General features: G+C 36.2%; 1 protein-coding gene across 1 annotated transcript in view; it reads left to right on the forward strand.

The window, feature by feature from the left end:
• Positions 1 to 13,071, forward strand: part of LOC102010146 — a 218,067-nt gene extending 204,996 nt beyond the window's left edge. Inside the window, exon 5 of the mRNA XM_013522863.1 lies at positions 12,994 to 13,071. Within this exon, the coding sequence (XP_013378317.1) occupies positions 12,994 to 13,007 (14 nt within the window). The 3' untranslated portion in view covers positions 13,008 to 13,071. The remainder of the gene's footprint in view (positions 1 to 12,993) is intronic.
• The last annotated feature ends 715 nt before the right edge of the window (positions 13,072 to 13,786 follow it).

The following is a 13,786-nucleotide window of genomic DNA, read 5'->3' on the forward strand; positions in this document are numbered from 1 at the left end:
TAGAAGTTTCTAATTTTATTGTAATCTAACTTAGCTCTCTGTTTTAAATTCTTTAAAGATTTTTTTCCCATTTTGAGATGTTGATGTTATAGTGCAATTTATTGTCTTTGAGTAGTTTCATTATTTTGCATTTCTTAAGTAGATTTTTTCGTATTGGTATCGAATTGTCCTAGTGTAAATTACTGAAAAAATATATTTACTCCTTCTCAATTCTGCAGGGTAAACATTTCTTATAATTCAAGAATTCTTGGTCTCTCCATTTCATTTCATTGACCTATTTGTCACAGCTATTCCGATGTCACATAAATACTCTAGCTTTGTATTAAATCTTGATTTCCAGTAGAGCACTTTCTCTCACCTTGCTGTTGTTCTTCAAATAACCTAGTGCTAACAATGCACCTAATGATGTTAAACTAGAAATTTTCCCAGTCAGATCAGAGAAAGGGCAGGGGTATTTGCACCATTTTTCACTCCCTTTCAACCTCACACCAAAAATTTTAATGAAATTGTAATAAAGAATTGATGGTGAGTTTTGTCAAAATTTTAGTATTTTTAAAGAGAATCTTATGTTTCCTATCTCATCTGTTCTGTTAATGAGATGAATTACAGTGCTACATTTACATGTTAAACTCACCTTGCATTCTTGGGTTGAACTTGATTGTTCTGTATTATTTTTATATTTTGTTGGATTTGATTTTTCTAATAGTCTGCTTAGAATTTTTACGTCTAAAAATCTTCTAAAACCAGAGGATGCTCAAGTCCTTTATATAAAGTGGCATAGTACATTCATATAACCTACTCACACCTCCTATATAGTTACTGGCCATCTATAGATTGCTTATGTGACATAATATAAATGCTATCTATGTAAACAGTTGTATTGTTTATGAAATCATGACAAGAAAAATGGGTCTGTTCATGTTTAGTATGGACATGATTTTTTCCATAAGTATTTTCAATCCACAGCTGGGTGAATTGATGGATACAGAACCCATTAATATGACAGATCCTCTTTGTTTGGGTCATATATGTTTATTGTTTTTTACTTTTAACTTTTGTACATTCACATATGTAACACATTTTTATTATGGCAATATTTTACTTCACTTCATCTTCTTTTATTTTTTAAGTGTTTACATAAGATCTATGCTCTTTCAATACTCTTTTAAAATGTATAACTTGCTATGATCTTTCTCTCTTTTCTTGTATGATTTGGAACGATGAAAAATTTTTTCCCTACCAAACTGATATCAGTACAACAGTTATTCTAGAACTTAACAACATGCATCCTTTTCTTATCAAAATTTAATGTTTCTAGTTATTGTCTCCTCTTCCTTGATAATACAAGGACTTTTGAATACTTTAATTCAGTCTGAGCTCAATTTGTTTTTGTCTTTATGTGCATTATTATTGTACATTTACTTTTCCATATATATTTTTACTAAAATGTGTACTTTTTATTTTGTAGCACCAATACAAATTTAGATGTCCACATATTTATTATTCTCACTGCTCTTTATTTTAACTTTCCATTTTCATTTATCAATATCAAGTACATCGTTTATTGTCCCTTTCATGAATCTGTTGTTGAAAAATTCTTTTAATTTGCATTTGTTCAAATATTTCTATTTCACCATGATTCTTGAAGATTTTTATAAATAGCATATACAATGGTGTATATATGTAAATGAATCAATATATAATTTTATTCCTTTGACATTCTTTGTATGTAGATGAGCTAGCGGTCAGCATAATTATTGATGGTTTAAAGTTAAATCTCTTTTTACCTCCTGTTTTAAGAAATGTTTGTACTTAATTTTTACAATGTTACTATGTTTAGAAAAGTTTATTTTTATTTATAATGCTGTGAGTTTATAAAGATTCTTGAATCTGTGCCTTAATATCCTCAAGCAATTTTGGATTCTTCTCAATGTTATTCCCAATAATGGAGTCATGCTATCTTTTTTCTAGCTCCATTTTTTAATGTAAATTATCACCAAATAATAAATTCTTATACCTTTTCTCTATTCCTTACCATCTTTTAAATGTTTTTATCCTTTTTTATTATACTTCACTGTACATATTTTCTTCCAACTTATTTTCAAGTTTATTGAATAGTCTTGTCAACTGTTGCTATTTTGCTTTAAAAAAAAAATCCATGCAATTAAGTATGGTGGCACATGCCTATAATCGCAGCATCTGAGGGGTTAAGTCAGGATTATCTTGAATTTGAGGCCAGTGCAGGCTACACAGTTAGGTCCTGCCTCAAACAGAAACAAAAACAAAAAAACATTGATTTCTTAATTTTAGTTATCATACTTATAGCTTCTACAATTTCAATGCTATTATTATGTATAGCTTTTTCTCTGAGAAAGTGTCCAATCTTATCTTTTTTCTCTGAGCATAACAATACAACCACCCTAAGTCTATTTTGCTTTCTGCAGATGATATTATTCCATTTCTGCTGTTGAATCTGGAGAGTTTTGCCCCTATTGATTTATTGCATTGTGCTCTTATTTGGATTATGTGGTGAAATATTGGTTAGTTGGAGAAATCATTTGAGTTCCAGCATGATATTTGTTTCCCCAGAGAGGATTTTGTAGCTTCTAGTGGCATTAGCAATAGTGGAGGGTCCCAGTTCACTTCCAGGCATAATGATAAAGCCAGGCAGCAATTCCAGTGAAAGGATGTCCCCTGCTAGGTCACCGCTATTCCTAAGACTGTGCTTTTTCCTTTTCCACCTGGATCTACCTACCTCCCCACATGTGTGTTCAGGCCCTAAACTCCAGTCCCATTCTTTTTAGTACTCTGAGGCTTTGTAAATTGTTTCTTTCTAGCTCTAACATTCCAGATTCCTCAATAAATTAGCCCCAAAAGTCAGGCTTGTTTTTCTGGGCTTTTGCTTTCCATTCTTTCTTGATATGGTAAATTTTTACACTCTTATTAGCTCAGTAAAGGCTTAAAATGCATTACTTTTATAATACATCATCCAGATGTTATAGTTGTCCTTGGTAGGCATACTGATTTGTATTACACAGTATGCCATTACCAGAGTTAGAAACCTTGGTACAGTTTACTTGGTTCACCTGTTGAAAAACTGAGCATTTCCCCACTTCCTCAAAGAGCATATCACTGTTTTTAGAATATAAAAATAAAGTATGTGAATTAAAAAAAAAACCATTTTATTTAACAAAAAATTAGTACTCACAAAAATAAAACAAAAACTTAACTGTTTGCATTATAACAGAAATCCAGTTTTTATTAGCCTGATTATGAAAGCATTAGCTTCTTTAACCAAATTACTGGAAAAGGTTGACAAGATTGGCCTGAAAAATAAGTGGATTTGTAAAACAAAACACAGTGAGGATGACACCTCCCTTGTCTTTCATGCCACTTCAGTTCTTTAGGTGTGGATATTTACCCTGCTTCAGATGAGCTTTTTCATTATGGTAGTGTAGAGTTTAAATCTTTACATCTTTACCAAAAAGGGGAAAAAGTGTTTTTCCTTCTTCCTCTAAAATGTAGAAAGAAGAATCTTAGAAAATCCTTGGCTTATACCCTGTGCTAATTTTAAAATCATCACCCCTGGTCAGTTCCATAGCTCTGCTTAAATCCTGTGTCCATCCTTAGAGCCATCTCTGTGTTAGCTTTTCTAGAAGGGTGATTCTGTTTGGCCCCAGAATGTGCTTGCTGTAGGTACAAGGTCAATCTGGAGAAGAGTAGAAGGGAAGAAGGGTTGGAGGAAGGAGAAAAATGTCCCTATTTTATGCTCCATAAAACCTTTTGCAAACATGTCTCAGCCTGTTTTCAACATTACATTTCACTTGCTACCCTTCACCTACCTGAGTTATTGCCACAACAAACTTCCCATTTATTCCTCCAACTGTGTCATTTCTTTTCATGATGCCACATTGTTTTCTGACCTACAGATGTGCTAGAAATGTGTTCTGTTACACCACCTAGTATTGTCTCATGATTGTAAAGAACTGGCTTAGGGATCACCTTAATGTATTTTCTGTGGCCTCTTTTCCCACAGACTTGCAAACATACATACACATACTTAACCATACATGCACACTCACACATGCAGGCACATACACGCACTCCCCCCATACTCACATGCATACACATGCATCACATATTCTGGCATTTTTATGAACTCACATAGAAATAAATAACCTTTTCTTTTTCAAGCAGAAATTTTACCTTTTTCCTGTTAACATTAATCTCATTATATTTATATTCTTATCCCAAACTTAACCCCCTTTCAGTTGCCATTGCTTGCCCTGTACAGACATGCTATACTTTGCACATCAGAAACGCTGCACTAACATTTGTTGAATGGGTGGATGAGTAAATGAAAACTGACATCCACCAAGGTTTACTTCTCAACTCAGTAATCAGTCAGTACTGACTGACTTCCCATGAAACAGTTTTAATATATGCCCAAGAATTTCCCCCGCTCCAGCTGAGTTGGGCTGAGAGAGGAACCACTGGGCATGCCCATTACCCATCAATTACCTCTGTTTACTTGCTCGGCCCTGGAAGAGGACAGCACATTCTCACCTGGGTAGTAGTAATTCTGCTTGCTGAATTATTAATTGCAGGAAAGAGGCTTAAATTCTGCTTCTATAGAAATAATGAATGAGGACAGAGAGGAATAAATGGAATGTGCAAAAGGTAGCTTCAACCTTTTATGGTCATGGTGCGATGTGCTGTGTTTCTTAGGAAATAAACGCTTTGTGCCACCTCTTTGATATTCTGCTCTCACCCCCTACCCCCACCCCACACAATATGTTCCCTGTGTTGCAGCCTGGGCACTTACTTGCATTTATCATTTGTTTCATGGGAAGTCCTTTGGAAGAATAAACCTGTCATAGGGAGTGAATGTATTTTTTCTGCAAAGAAACTAAGCACTAGGAATGCTGTAATATAGTAGGGCCACATCTTAAGTGCCTGTCAGAGGATGAATCAAAAGAAAATATAAACAATCTGTGCCCTTACAGAATAATCATAGCAGGAAAATTGTGCTCTCAGAACTGGTAAAGAAGTAGTCTTGGGTGTGGTGTGGCCAGTGGAAAGACACCAATGTCCTGCACAGGTCTTGTGACTCAGGCTGCTGTCCTGGTCAGTGCTCTAGTGTCACAAGGAAGGGTTGTGTATCTAAAACTTCAGTGATAGCCTCTTAGAAAAGTCTTCCAAGATGGATCCTTTAATCATATCCAGGTATGAAGGACTTTCATCAAATGAGAAACACATGGAGGAAATGTAGTATTGTCGGTGGGCAACTAGGTAAGATTTTTCAAATGGCTGAAATAAGGGGTGAGCTGGGCTGAGTGCCTAGATCCTGTGGTCCTTTTCTAAGTTCACTTGATTGTTAGGACACTCCAGTTACATGTGGTTGGAGAACTAAGGCCCCTGTTTTCTGGCTCTTGACTGGAATTGAGCTCAGGTCAAGAGAAATTAAGATTTCTCTTAATCCCTGCCATATGGATCCTGCTGTCTTCAAATAGGGCACTGGAGACTCACTCATGCCAAGTGCCTCCAACTGTAGGAAGGGCTTTGTGCCTTTGAAGCATTTACCTCAGTAGGACAGACCACTCAGATAACCTTTGGATTACTTCAAAGATGACTGATTATTAACTCTAAGCATTGGGATGTTGGTCTGTCATACTCACAATTTTGCTCACATACAAAAAGGAGAGAATGACAGAAAGAAGCTATACCAGGGGACAAGAATGTTGGGGATCATATTAGAATCTGTGCTACACAGCTGACTTCTGTCTTAGGAGGGTGACTCTGGCAAGGTATAAAGGATGCATTAGATTATAAGGATACAGCCAAATGGTGTCATCTTGTGTGTCAATTCCAGTCATGGGACATGGACCTCATGGAGCTTTGTATTGAGAATTCACCAAGCTGGAAGACCTGCATAGTTAAGTAAAATAGTAGAGGTCACAGCAACACACGATGTATGTGCCACCTTAGAGTTTTAGGGCTGTTCCAGTAGTCCTGAGAATGGACAATGCCAGCCTTAAGCAGAATAGGTACAATATGAATAGAGAAATGCAGGAGACATACAGATTCTCAGGCTGTAACTGGAAGACCTTAAATAAGGAAGTTGGAGGGAGAAGTGAAGATGATTCTGATCTAGATCATCTACAAGGGGTGATTGAAATATGTGGTGAATTTTAAGTTCTAAAACAGCATTACAGTAAGACATGTTGCCAAGTCCCCTCAAAATACCCGCCTCACACACACACTTTTAACACATTTCTCTCATTGTTCTTGTCACTTTCTGAAGCAGTTCTGGAACTTCTTTTTCATATCTTTAATGGGGTGTGATAAAACAGATCCAGTGACTGATGCTGCTGAGTGCCTTCTGACAGAAAGGCAGACTCGCAAAAGCATTATGCTATGTCCTCATCCACCTTATTAACCAGATCTGGCAGCGTGTGACTTCTGGTTCTTCTCCAAAGTCAAAACGACTGTGAGAAGTAAAGATTTTGAATTGGAGCAGGACATGGAGGCAACCATGACAATGTAACTAAGGACACTCCTGAAAGAGCACTGCTAGAACTGCTTCAAAAAATGTCAAGAACAATGGGATACAATACCTGTGGTTGAAGCAGGGGGTAGTTTTTTGGGGGGAGGTCAATTACAATGTGTTTTTCACTGAAATAAATTTTAAAAATGTAAAGATGCCCTGTAGTTTTCAATCACACCTCGCACGTTCAGGTGATTCCTACAGGTGACCTCAGGCAGCCAGAGAGTCTGAGGGAACAAAAGGATACTAAAAGCCCACAGAGGAGTTTCACAGAGCCAAAGCACACCTTTTGGCAGAAATTAATTCTCATGGGCTGAATAGAAAATGTGTTCAAATTGATGCAATAAAGGTACAATTCTGTGAATGTACTTTTAATGTACAGAGCCTGTGATCTGTTGTATGAAGTTAGTTGCTTGCCTCGGATGGCCATTGAGATTTCTATTTATAATCACCTTGCTGAGCCTCTTCTTTCAGTCCAAGAGTTTCTCTGATGAGTTCCTTTCATGTCCATTCAAGCAGTTTCATCGTCTCTTTTCTAGGAGACAGTCCGTTCATTCACCAGGACTGAACTCTAAAATCTCCCAGTTTGCTGGCCCATTTCTTTATCTCCCCAGTCCCTTTGTGCTCTAGCCATTATGAGCAGATACGGTGTGCACCTGGAAATATCTGGGAGCTCTTTGTTCAGAGCTCAGGAGAGAGAATAAGGGCTGGAGGATTTTTTAATGGAAGCCTTCACTTTTGATTAATATCAACATTAAAAAGAAATTTCTGGCTTTGTCGCATTGTTAAAAGGAAAATGTAATGAAAAGTATCAGCGTTAGCAAAATAGTTTTATTTACTTCATTAACATTTGTAGCCCTGGCCAGCATCGAGCTTGTTGGGAGTCTACTGAGATTAGTTTGCCATAAAACTCTAAAAGCTGCAGTTACAGCAACAACTATTAATTGAGAGTCTACTGTGTGCCAAGTTGCTTATACATGAGGCAATAATGATGCTGTTTAAATACATGGGCTGTGCAGCCAGAATTCTTGTGTCAAAATAGCACTTTTCTTAGACTTACTAACTATATGTCCTTCATTAAGTTGTATAGTCTTCTGTGTCTCAGTCTTCCTATCTATAACATTAATATAGTAACAGCTCTTGCCTTTACATTTTTTTCTGCAAACAAAAATGTTTTTTCTACACTCAAATGTTGTCCTGTGCACGGCAAGCACTAAATGCTAACTGTTATTATTTATATACATCATTATATGTAACGCACACAGTTGTCCAGCTTTGTGAGGAGGGTCATTCTTTTTGCCAGTGATAAAATAGTTGAGATGAACAACGAAGCAAAACTGAAACAACTTATTACATATCTCAGAGTGAAAAGAGAGTGTAGATGCAATTTGAGCCGCATTATCCAACTTTGACAATCTACTCATCACCACTCGGCCATAATCTACTGGATTTAGCCCCTCTGATAATAGTAAATATAGGTAATTGCATCTAATAATGTTTGTTTCTTCCAGTTCTGGGCTAAAGATAACTGACACCAGTATAATGCATTGTGTAGTACGCAGGAACTCTATAATAGGTGTGTTGTCATAATTATTATCTGTTTCATCAGGAGCTTCTTAAGACTGACCTCTGTGTATGATTTCCTAAATCTTTAGTATATCCACATTACTTTTCTCTCTGCTGATAAGCTGATAAATTTTTCACAAATATTATTCTCATTTAGGGAGGGTTTTGATCAATAATAAGGGGAAGGATTTAAACTTGATTCATCTTTCTTTATATTTATCTCTATATAATAGAAGAAAATACATGTGATAAAGTAGGCCACCAAATCAAACAGAACCAGTAAATAAAGAATGAGGGGTTAAATATTCTGCATTTTATATTTGGCTTCTTTTGCTAGGAATAATTAAAAACTATAGTATGGAAAATTCAAATACCCTAGGTAAAAAAAGTCAACTCCTTCAGTAACATTAAGGGTTAACTTTTAGATATTTTAAATTTTTTTTTGTGGTGTGCAGTTCTATGAATTTTCGCATATGTATAGACTTGTGTAACTACCAACACAATTGGGATGCAAAGCAATTTCGTTATCCCAAACAGCTCTCTAAAGGTTATATTTTAAGTCAGCCTTAAAAAATGTAACTCAGATAAGCAGGGAAAAATGTGAAAATAAAGAAAAAACATTAAAACTTGAATAAAATCTGAAGACCTAAGTTCTTCTCCAGTCTCGGATACAAATTAGCTTTATAATTTAGTGGCTATTCTTAGCTTTTTAAAACTCCAGTTTCTTCGTATTTAAAGGTGAGAGGCTAGGCTAAATGGACCCTACTCATCTTACATGCTCTCAAATTTTAGAACTGTGATTCTGTGTTAAATTATATGTGCCCAAACACTTCAGAAAGAATCCTTTCATTGCTCAAGAAATATGTCTCTCTCTCTCTTTTTTTTTCCGGTGATTCAGTTCTGAGATGTTGTCTTTCATCTGGTGTTTAACATCCACTTATCTTTTTGTTGTTGTGGTAAGAACATTTAACAGGAGATCTAGCCTCTCACCAGTTTCTAAGTGCACAGTACAGCATTGCGAACTATAGACACAGTGCTGTCAAGCAGGTCTTTAGACCTTAATCATCTCGCAACAATGAAACTTTATTTTCATAGAATACCAGTTCCCCATGACATCTTCCGTCTGATACCCTAGCGACAACTATCTACTCTCTACTTCTGCTTTAACTGTTTATTTACCTCACCTGCATGGTACATGTAGGATTTATCCTTCTGGGACCAGCTTATTTCACTTAGCAAAATGTGCTCTAGGTTCATCCATTTTGTTGCATCTTGCATGATTTTTTTTCTTAATATTGAAAGATATTCCATTGAAAAGAGCTGTAACATATTTTGTTTATCCATTGACCTGTCACTGAATATTTAAAGTATTGCCACATCTTGGTGTTGTGATGAATGCTGCCGTGAACATAGGACTGCAAGTATCTCTGTGAGATTTTGAGTTTCACACTTTCGCATAAATATTCAGAAACGAGATTGCTATATGGTATTTCTATTTTAAATGATTTTGAGGAACCTCCACGGTGTCTTCCATAAAAGCTGCATTTATTTTACATTTCAAGAGCACACAAGGGTTCCAGTTTCTTCACATCAACACCAACGTGTGTCACATTTTCTTTTTTTTAATAGCAGGCTTACTAATGGATTTGAAGTGCTATCATTGTGGTGTTCGTGTTTCTCTGATTATTAACAACACTGAGCATTTCTCACACACTGTAGGTCATTTGTATGCTATATTTGCAAAAATGTCTATTCAAGCTCTTTGATCAATTTTTTCTTTTGTTTTATTGAGTTGGTGGAGTTGCTTACCTCTTTTGGATATTAACACCTTAGTAGGTATGGCTTTCAAGTGTTTTCTCCCATTGCATGGATTTTCTTCATTTTTTTTTTGCTCTACTGAAGTTTGATGTAATAGCATTTCGTCTTGTTTGTTTGTTTTTGTTGCCTATACTTTTCACATTGTATCCAAGAAATTTTTGTGAAGAACAATGCTGTAATGTTTCCCCCAAAGTTTTCTTCTATGGATTCTACCTTTTCAGATCTTATGTTTAAATCTTCATGCAATTTTGAGTTGATTTTTGTAGATAGTAGTAGATCAGGGTCCAAATTCATTCTTTTGTACATGTGTATCTAATTTGCCCAAGCCACTTATTGAAGACTATCCTTCCTCAGTAATGATACCGTTTTTAAAGATCAGTTGACAACATATGTATGGGCTCGTTTCTGGGCTCTATCTGTTCCACTAGCCTATCTGTTTGTGTTTATGACTGCACTAGACTGCTTTAATTACAGTACATTCGCAGTATGTTATGAATCAGGAAGTGCACTGCCTCCAGGTTTGTTCTTCTAAAGATTACTGTGGCTCCTTTGTGGCTCCATGTAAATATTAGGATGTTTTTTCTACTTCTGCAGAACATGCCATTGGGATTTTGATGGGTATTGCTTTGAATTTGAAATACTTATGAGTAGTATGAACACTTCAGCAATATTAAGTTTTTCAATATCCATTTATCAATGTACCCCATTGGAAATATTACTTTAGTACATAAAGTAAATGAAATCAAATTTCCTTCAATTTCCTTTACAAAGTATGATTTTAATTATCATCCATCATTATAGTGACATCTTGGCATATTGCTACTTAAATGTGATAGTTTGATTGATAATTTGCAATTATTTCTGGTAGTCCACTTCAAAAAAAGAAGATATATCCCGAAGAATGACAGGTGACATAAGAAACTCCAACCCCCATGCTGTTTGCTTTATTGCATTGCCCGGCAGTTGAGTTAATTTGATCCACCTTGGCAAGATGAAATGAAGGGTAATCAGTGCATCTTCCAGCAGAGTTCTCTGTAGGATTTGTGTTGGGGTTTTACTATTTTATCATATGACTTCATCCAAATGTCCGTGCCTTTTATCAGTGCTGTTTTCTCTGAACTCCAGGGAACACTGTGCTTTAGAAGTAAATACTCAGTGCCTGGAAAAGTGATAGATTTTTATTTATTGCTTTGCTTGATAAACTTCACGAAGTTTGTGGCAGAGTTTTCTGCCACTGTATCTTTAAAACTCATTTTCCCTAATGGTCATTTAGCATCAATTCCAAGTGTAAAGACTGTGCTGAAAGGTGGCCTCCAGCTATGGATTTGGCCCCTTGGTATTGCACAGGTTTTGTGGGTGGGAGGGGAGATTACACTCTGAAAAGCAGGTAGTGGTCCCTGCCTTTAAGCATTTTCCCTCCCAGCTGCCATCACTTAGAGAATGTGATTTGTGGGTGGGTGGGTTGGTATAGATCAGTCATGAATCTGTGTGAGTTGAAATGAATGTACATCAGCTGTTCTCTTACCTCCACCAGCAGATGGTGGGATCTACCTCTTCTCGTGCAATATTTTCAGAAGAAACTTTGGATCTGAGAGTAGAGACTCCTAGGAGGTTAAAGCCTCTTAGTGTCTAGGGAAGCAGCTGGTTAGAATGAATATTTATAGGCCACGAGTTGCGAGTTCTCAAATTTGAGTACTCTTGGGCAAACTGACTCAGTTACTTTTCTCATTACTAGGAAAAAATACCCAACATGCCAAGTTCAAGGAGGAAATGTTTATTTCAGCTCACAGTTTATAGAGGTTTCAGCCCATATTTAGCTGGCTGTAAGACAGGGTGGCATGGCAGAGGAGAAATGGTCCATGGCAGGACAGGCAGGCAAAAGGTAGCAAGCAGCAAGCTTGGAAGAGAAATAAAATTTAATCTAGTTTAAGATGCTAGTATTTATTTTATATAATTTTATTATAAGTAGCTGAACCTAAGCTTAACTAACTCATGTAGACTAGTAACACATTTTGTGAGATACAAGATTAATATACATACAGATTTTGCATGACTTGTATTTTTCATAGAATGTATACTATGACAGTTTGTAGATCATAGAGTTAAAGGACTATTATATAGTACCACAGTTATCATTTCTATTTTGAATCAATAGAAGTTAGTGAAGGAGCATCATACCTATATTGATTAGAAGACCCATACTGAGAATAGGAGCTTAAAAAAATAAAAGAAATTTTTCCCAGATGTCCTCATGCAGATGCTAAATATTTCTTATATGTCAATCCACAGATCTTCTACCTCATACTCAGAGGTAGCTGCTGCATCTTGTTATTACATTTATATTCTAAGCAGAAGGAAGGAAGGAAGGAAAGAAGGAAGGAAGGAAGGAAGGAACAGAGGGAAGGAGACAAAAAAAGGCTGTATTTCTTTTTGAGAATATTTCTTAGATGACCCTTACATTATTTATGATTATATTACAAGAGACCAAAACCTAGGTGAAAGGTCAGGAAGTGATAACTTTTATTCTAAGTGGCAAGAGATTAAACTGGATTCTGTTACTAAGCAAAAAGGGAAGTGTTAGAGCCTGAAGTGTAAAATCCCAATGCCCAATGTGATGATATTCGAAAGTTGGGTCTTTGGAAGGTGATTCTGTCATGAGACAGGAACCTCATTAATGGGATTATGCCCTAATGAAAGAGGCTTCAGAGAGAATTTTTGTCCCTTGCACCTTGGAAGATCATATGAAGATGTCTATGAACAAGATAATAGGCCTTCCCTGGACACCAGATCTATTGGTGACTTGATCTTAGACTTCCCGTCATTCACAACTGTAAAATATATATTTTGTTGTTTTGAAGCCACTCATTCTGAACAATTATGTGATGGCAGGTGAAAGGAGTAAGAGAGAATGGATGTTACCGTAGGTAATGAATAGTCCCTACCTACTGTGTGTTAAACATCAGAAGCCTAAGGTCTCAGTTTTTATGCAAAACTTAACATTTTCTTTTTGCACACAAATGCATCATCATGCAACTATGATCATGTGGACCTCTCACTTTTAGGCAGAAGCTTGTAGTCATTTATAAGATGCGTGCACCTGGAAGGCACCTCCTCATCTAGCAACCCTTCCACTTCAGGGTGGTTGTGCAGGTAAGCTGATCACCACACTGATGTATTCAGAGTATGTGTAAGTCTGTGTTTTTGATACAGTGAGCTGCAGAAAACTGACTCTCAAGAAGCCCTTCCCAAAAGAAAGTAAAGCATTTGAGAAGCTAATTCATCACTTCCACACAAACTATTTCTTCATAAATGAAAATCTACAGTAAAAGATACTGACTTTCAAAATCCCGAGTCAGGCTTAATTCATAGTCAGTATGTATCATATGCTTGCCATTACTTACTTCTCCTAGAAAGAGGCAAAACCAAACAAAACAAAGCCAATGTCATTTTATCCTGAGTATTAATTTTTCTTCTGTACTGTAGGTAAATGTTTAACCTTTACAGTGTTGATCACATTAACATTGTACTGTGTAATGTGGTCATCACTAGCCATAGATGGCTATTCAAAGTTATATTAACTAAAATTAAAAAGACGTTTCCTTAGTCCCACTAACCACATTTCAAGTGAACAATAGCTGGATATGGCTAGGGGTTACTGTATCTGCCAAAACAAATTACACATTTCTATCATCATAAAAAGTGCTGTTGGACAGTGCTGTTTAGAAAGCTAATGCATTCACTTTGGTTGGTGAATTATAATTACATTCTTCCTTCAGTAATGGGGGTAGTGCTATAAGCAGTGAGCAAGCAAAGCAGCAATATCAAAAGGATTTGGAAAACATTTGACTTTTCAAG

The sequence above is a fragment of the Chinchilla lanigera genome, unplaced genomic scaffold (assembly GCF_000276665.1).
Source record: "Chinchilla lanigera isolate Chin_1 unplaced genomic scaffold, ChiLan1.0 scaffold00070, whole genome shotgun sequence".
Lineage (NCBI taxonomy): Eukaryota > Metazoa > Chordata > Mammalia > Rodentia > Chinchillidae > Chinchilla > Chinchilla lanigera.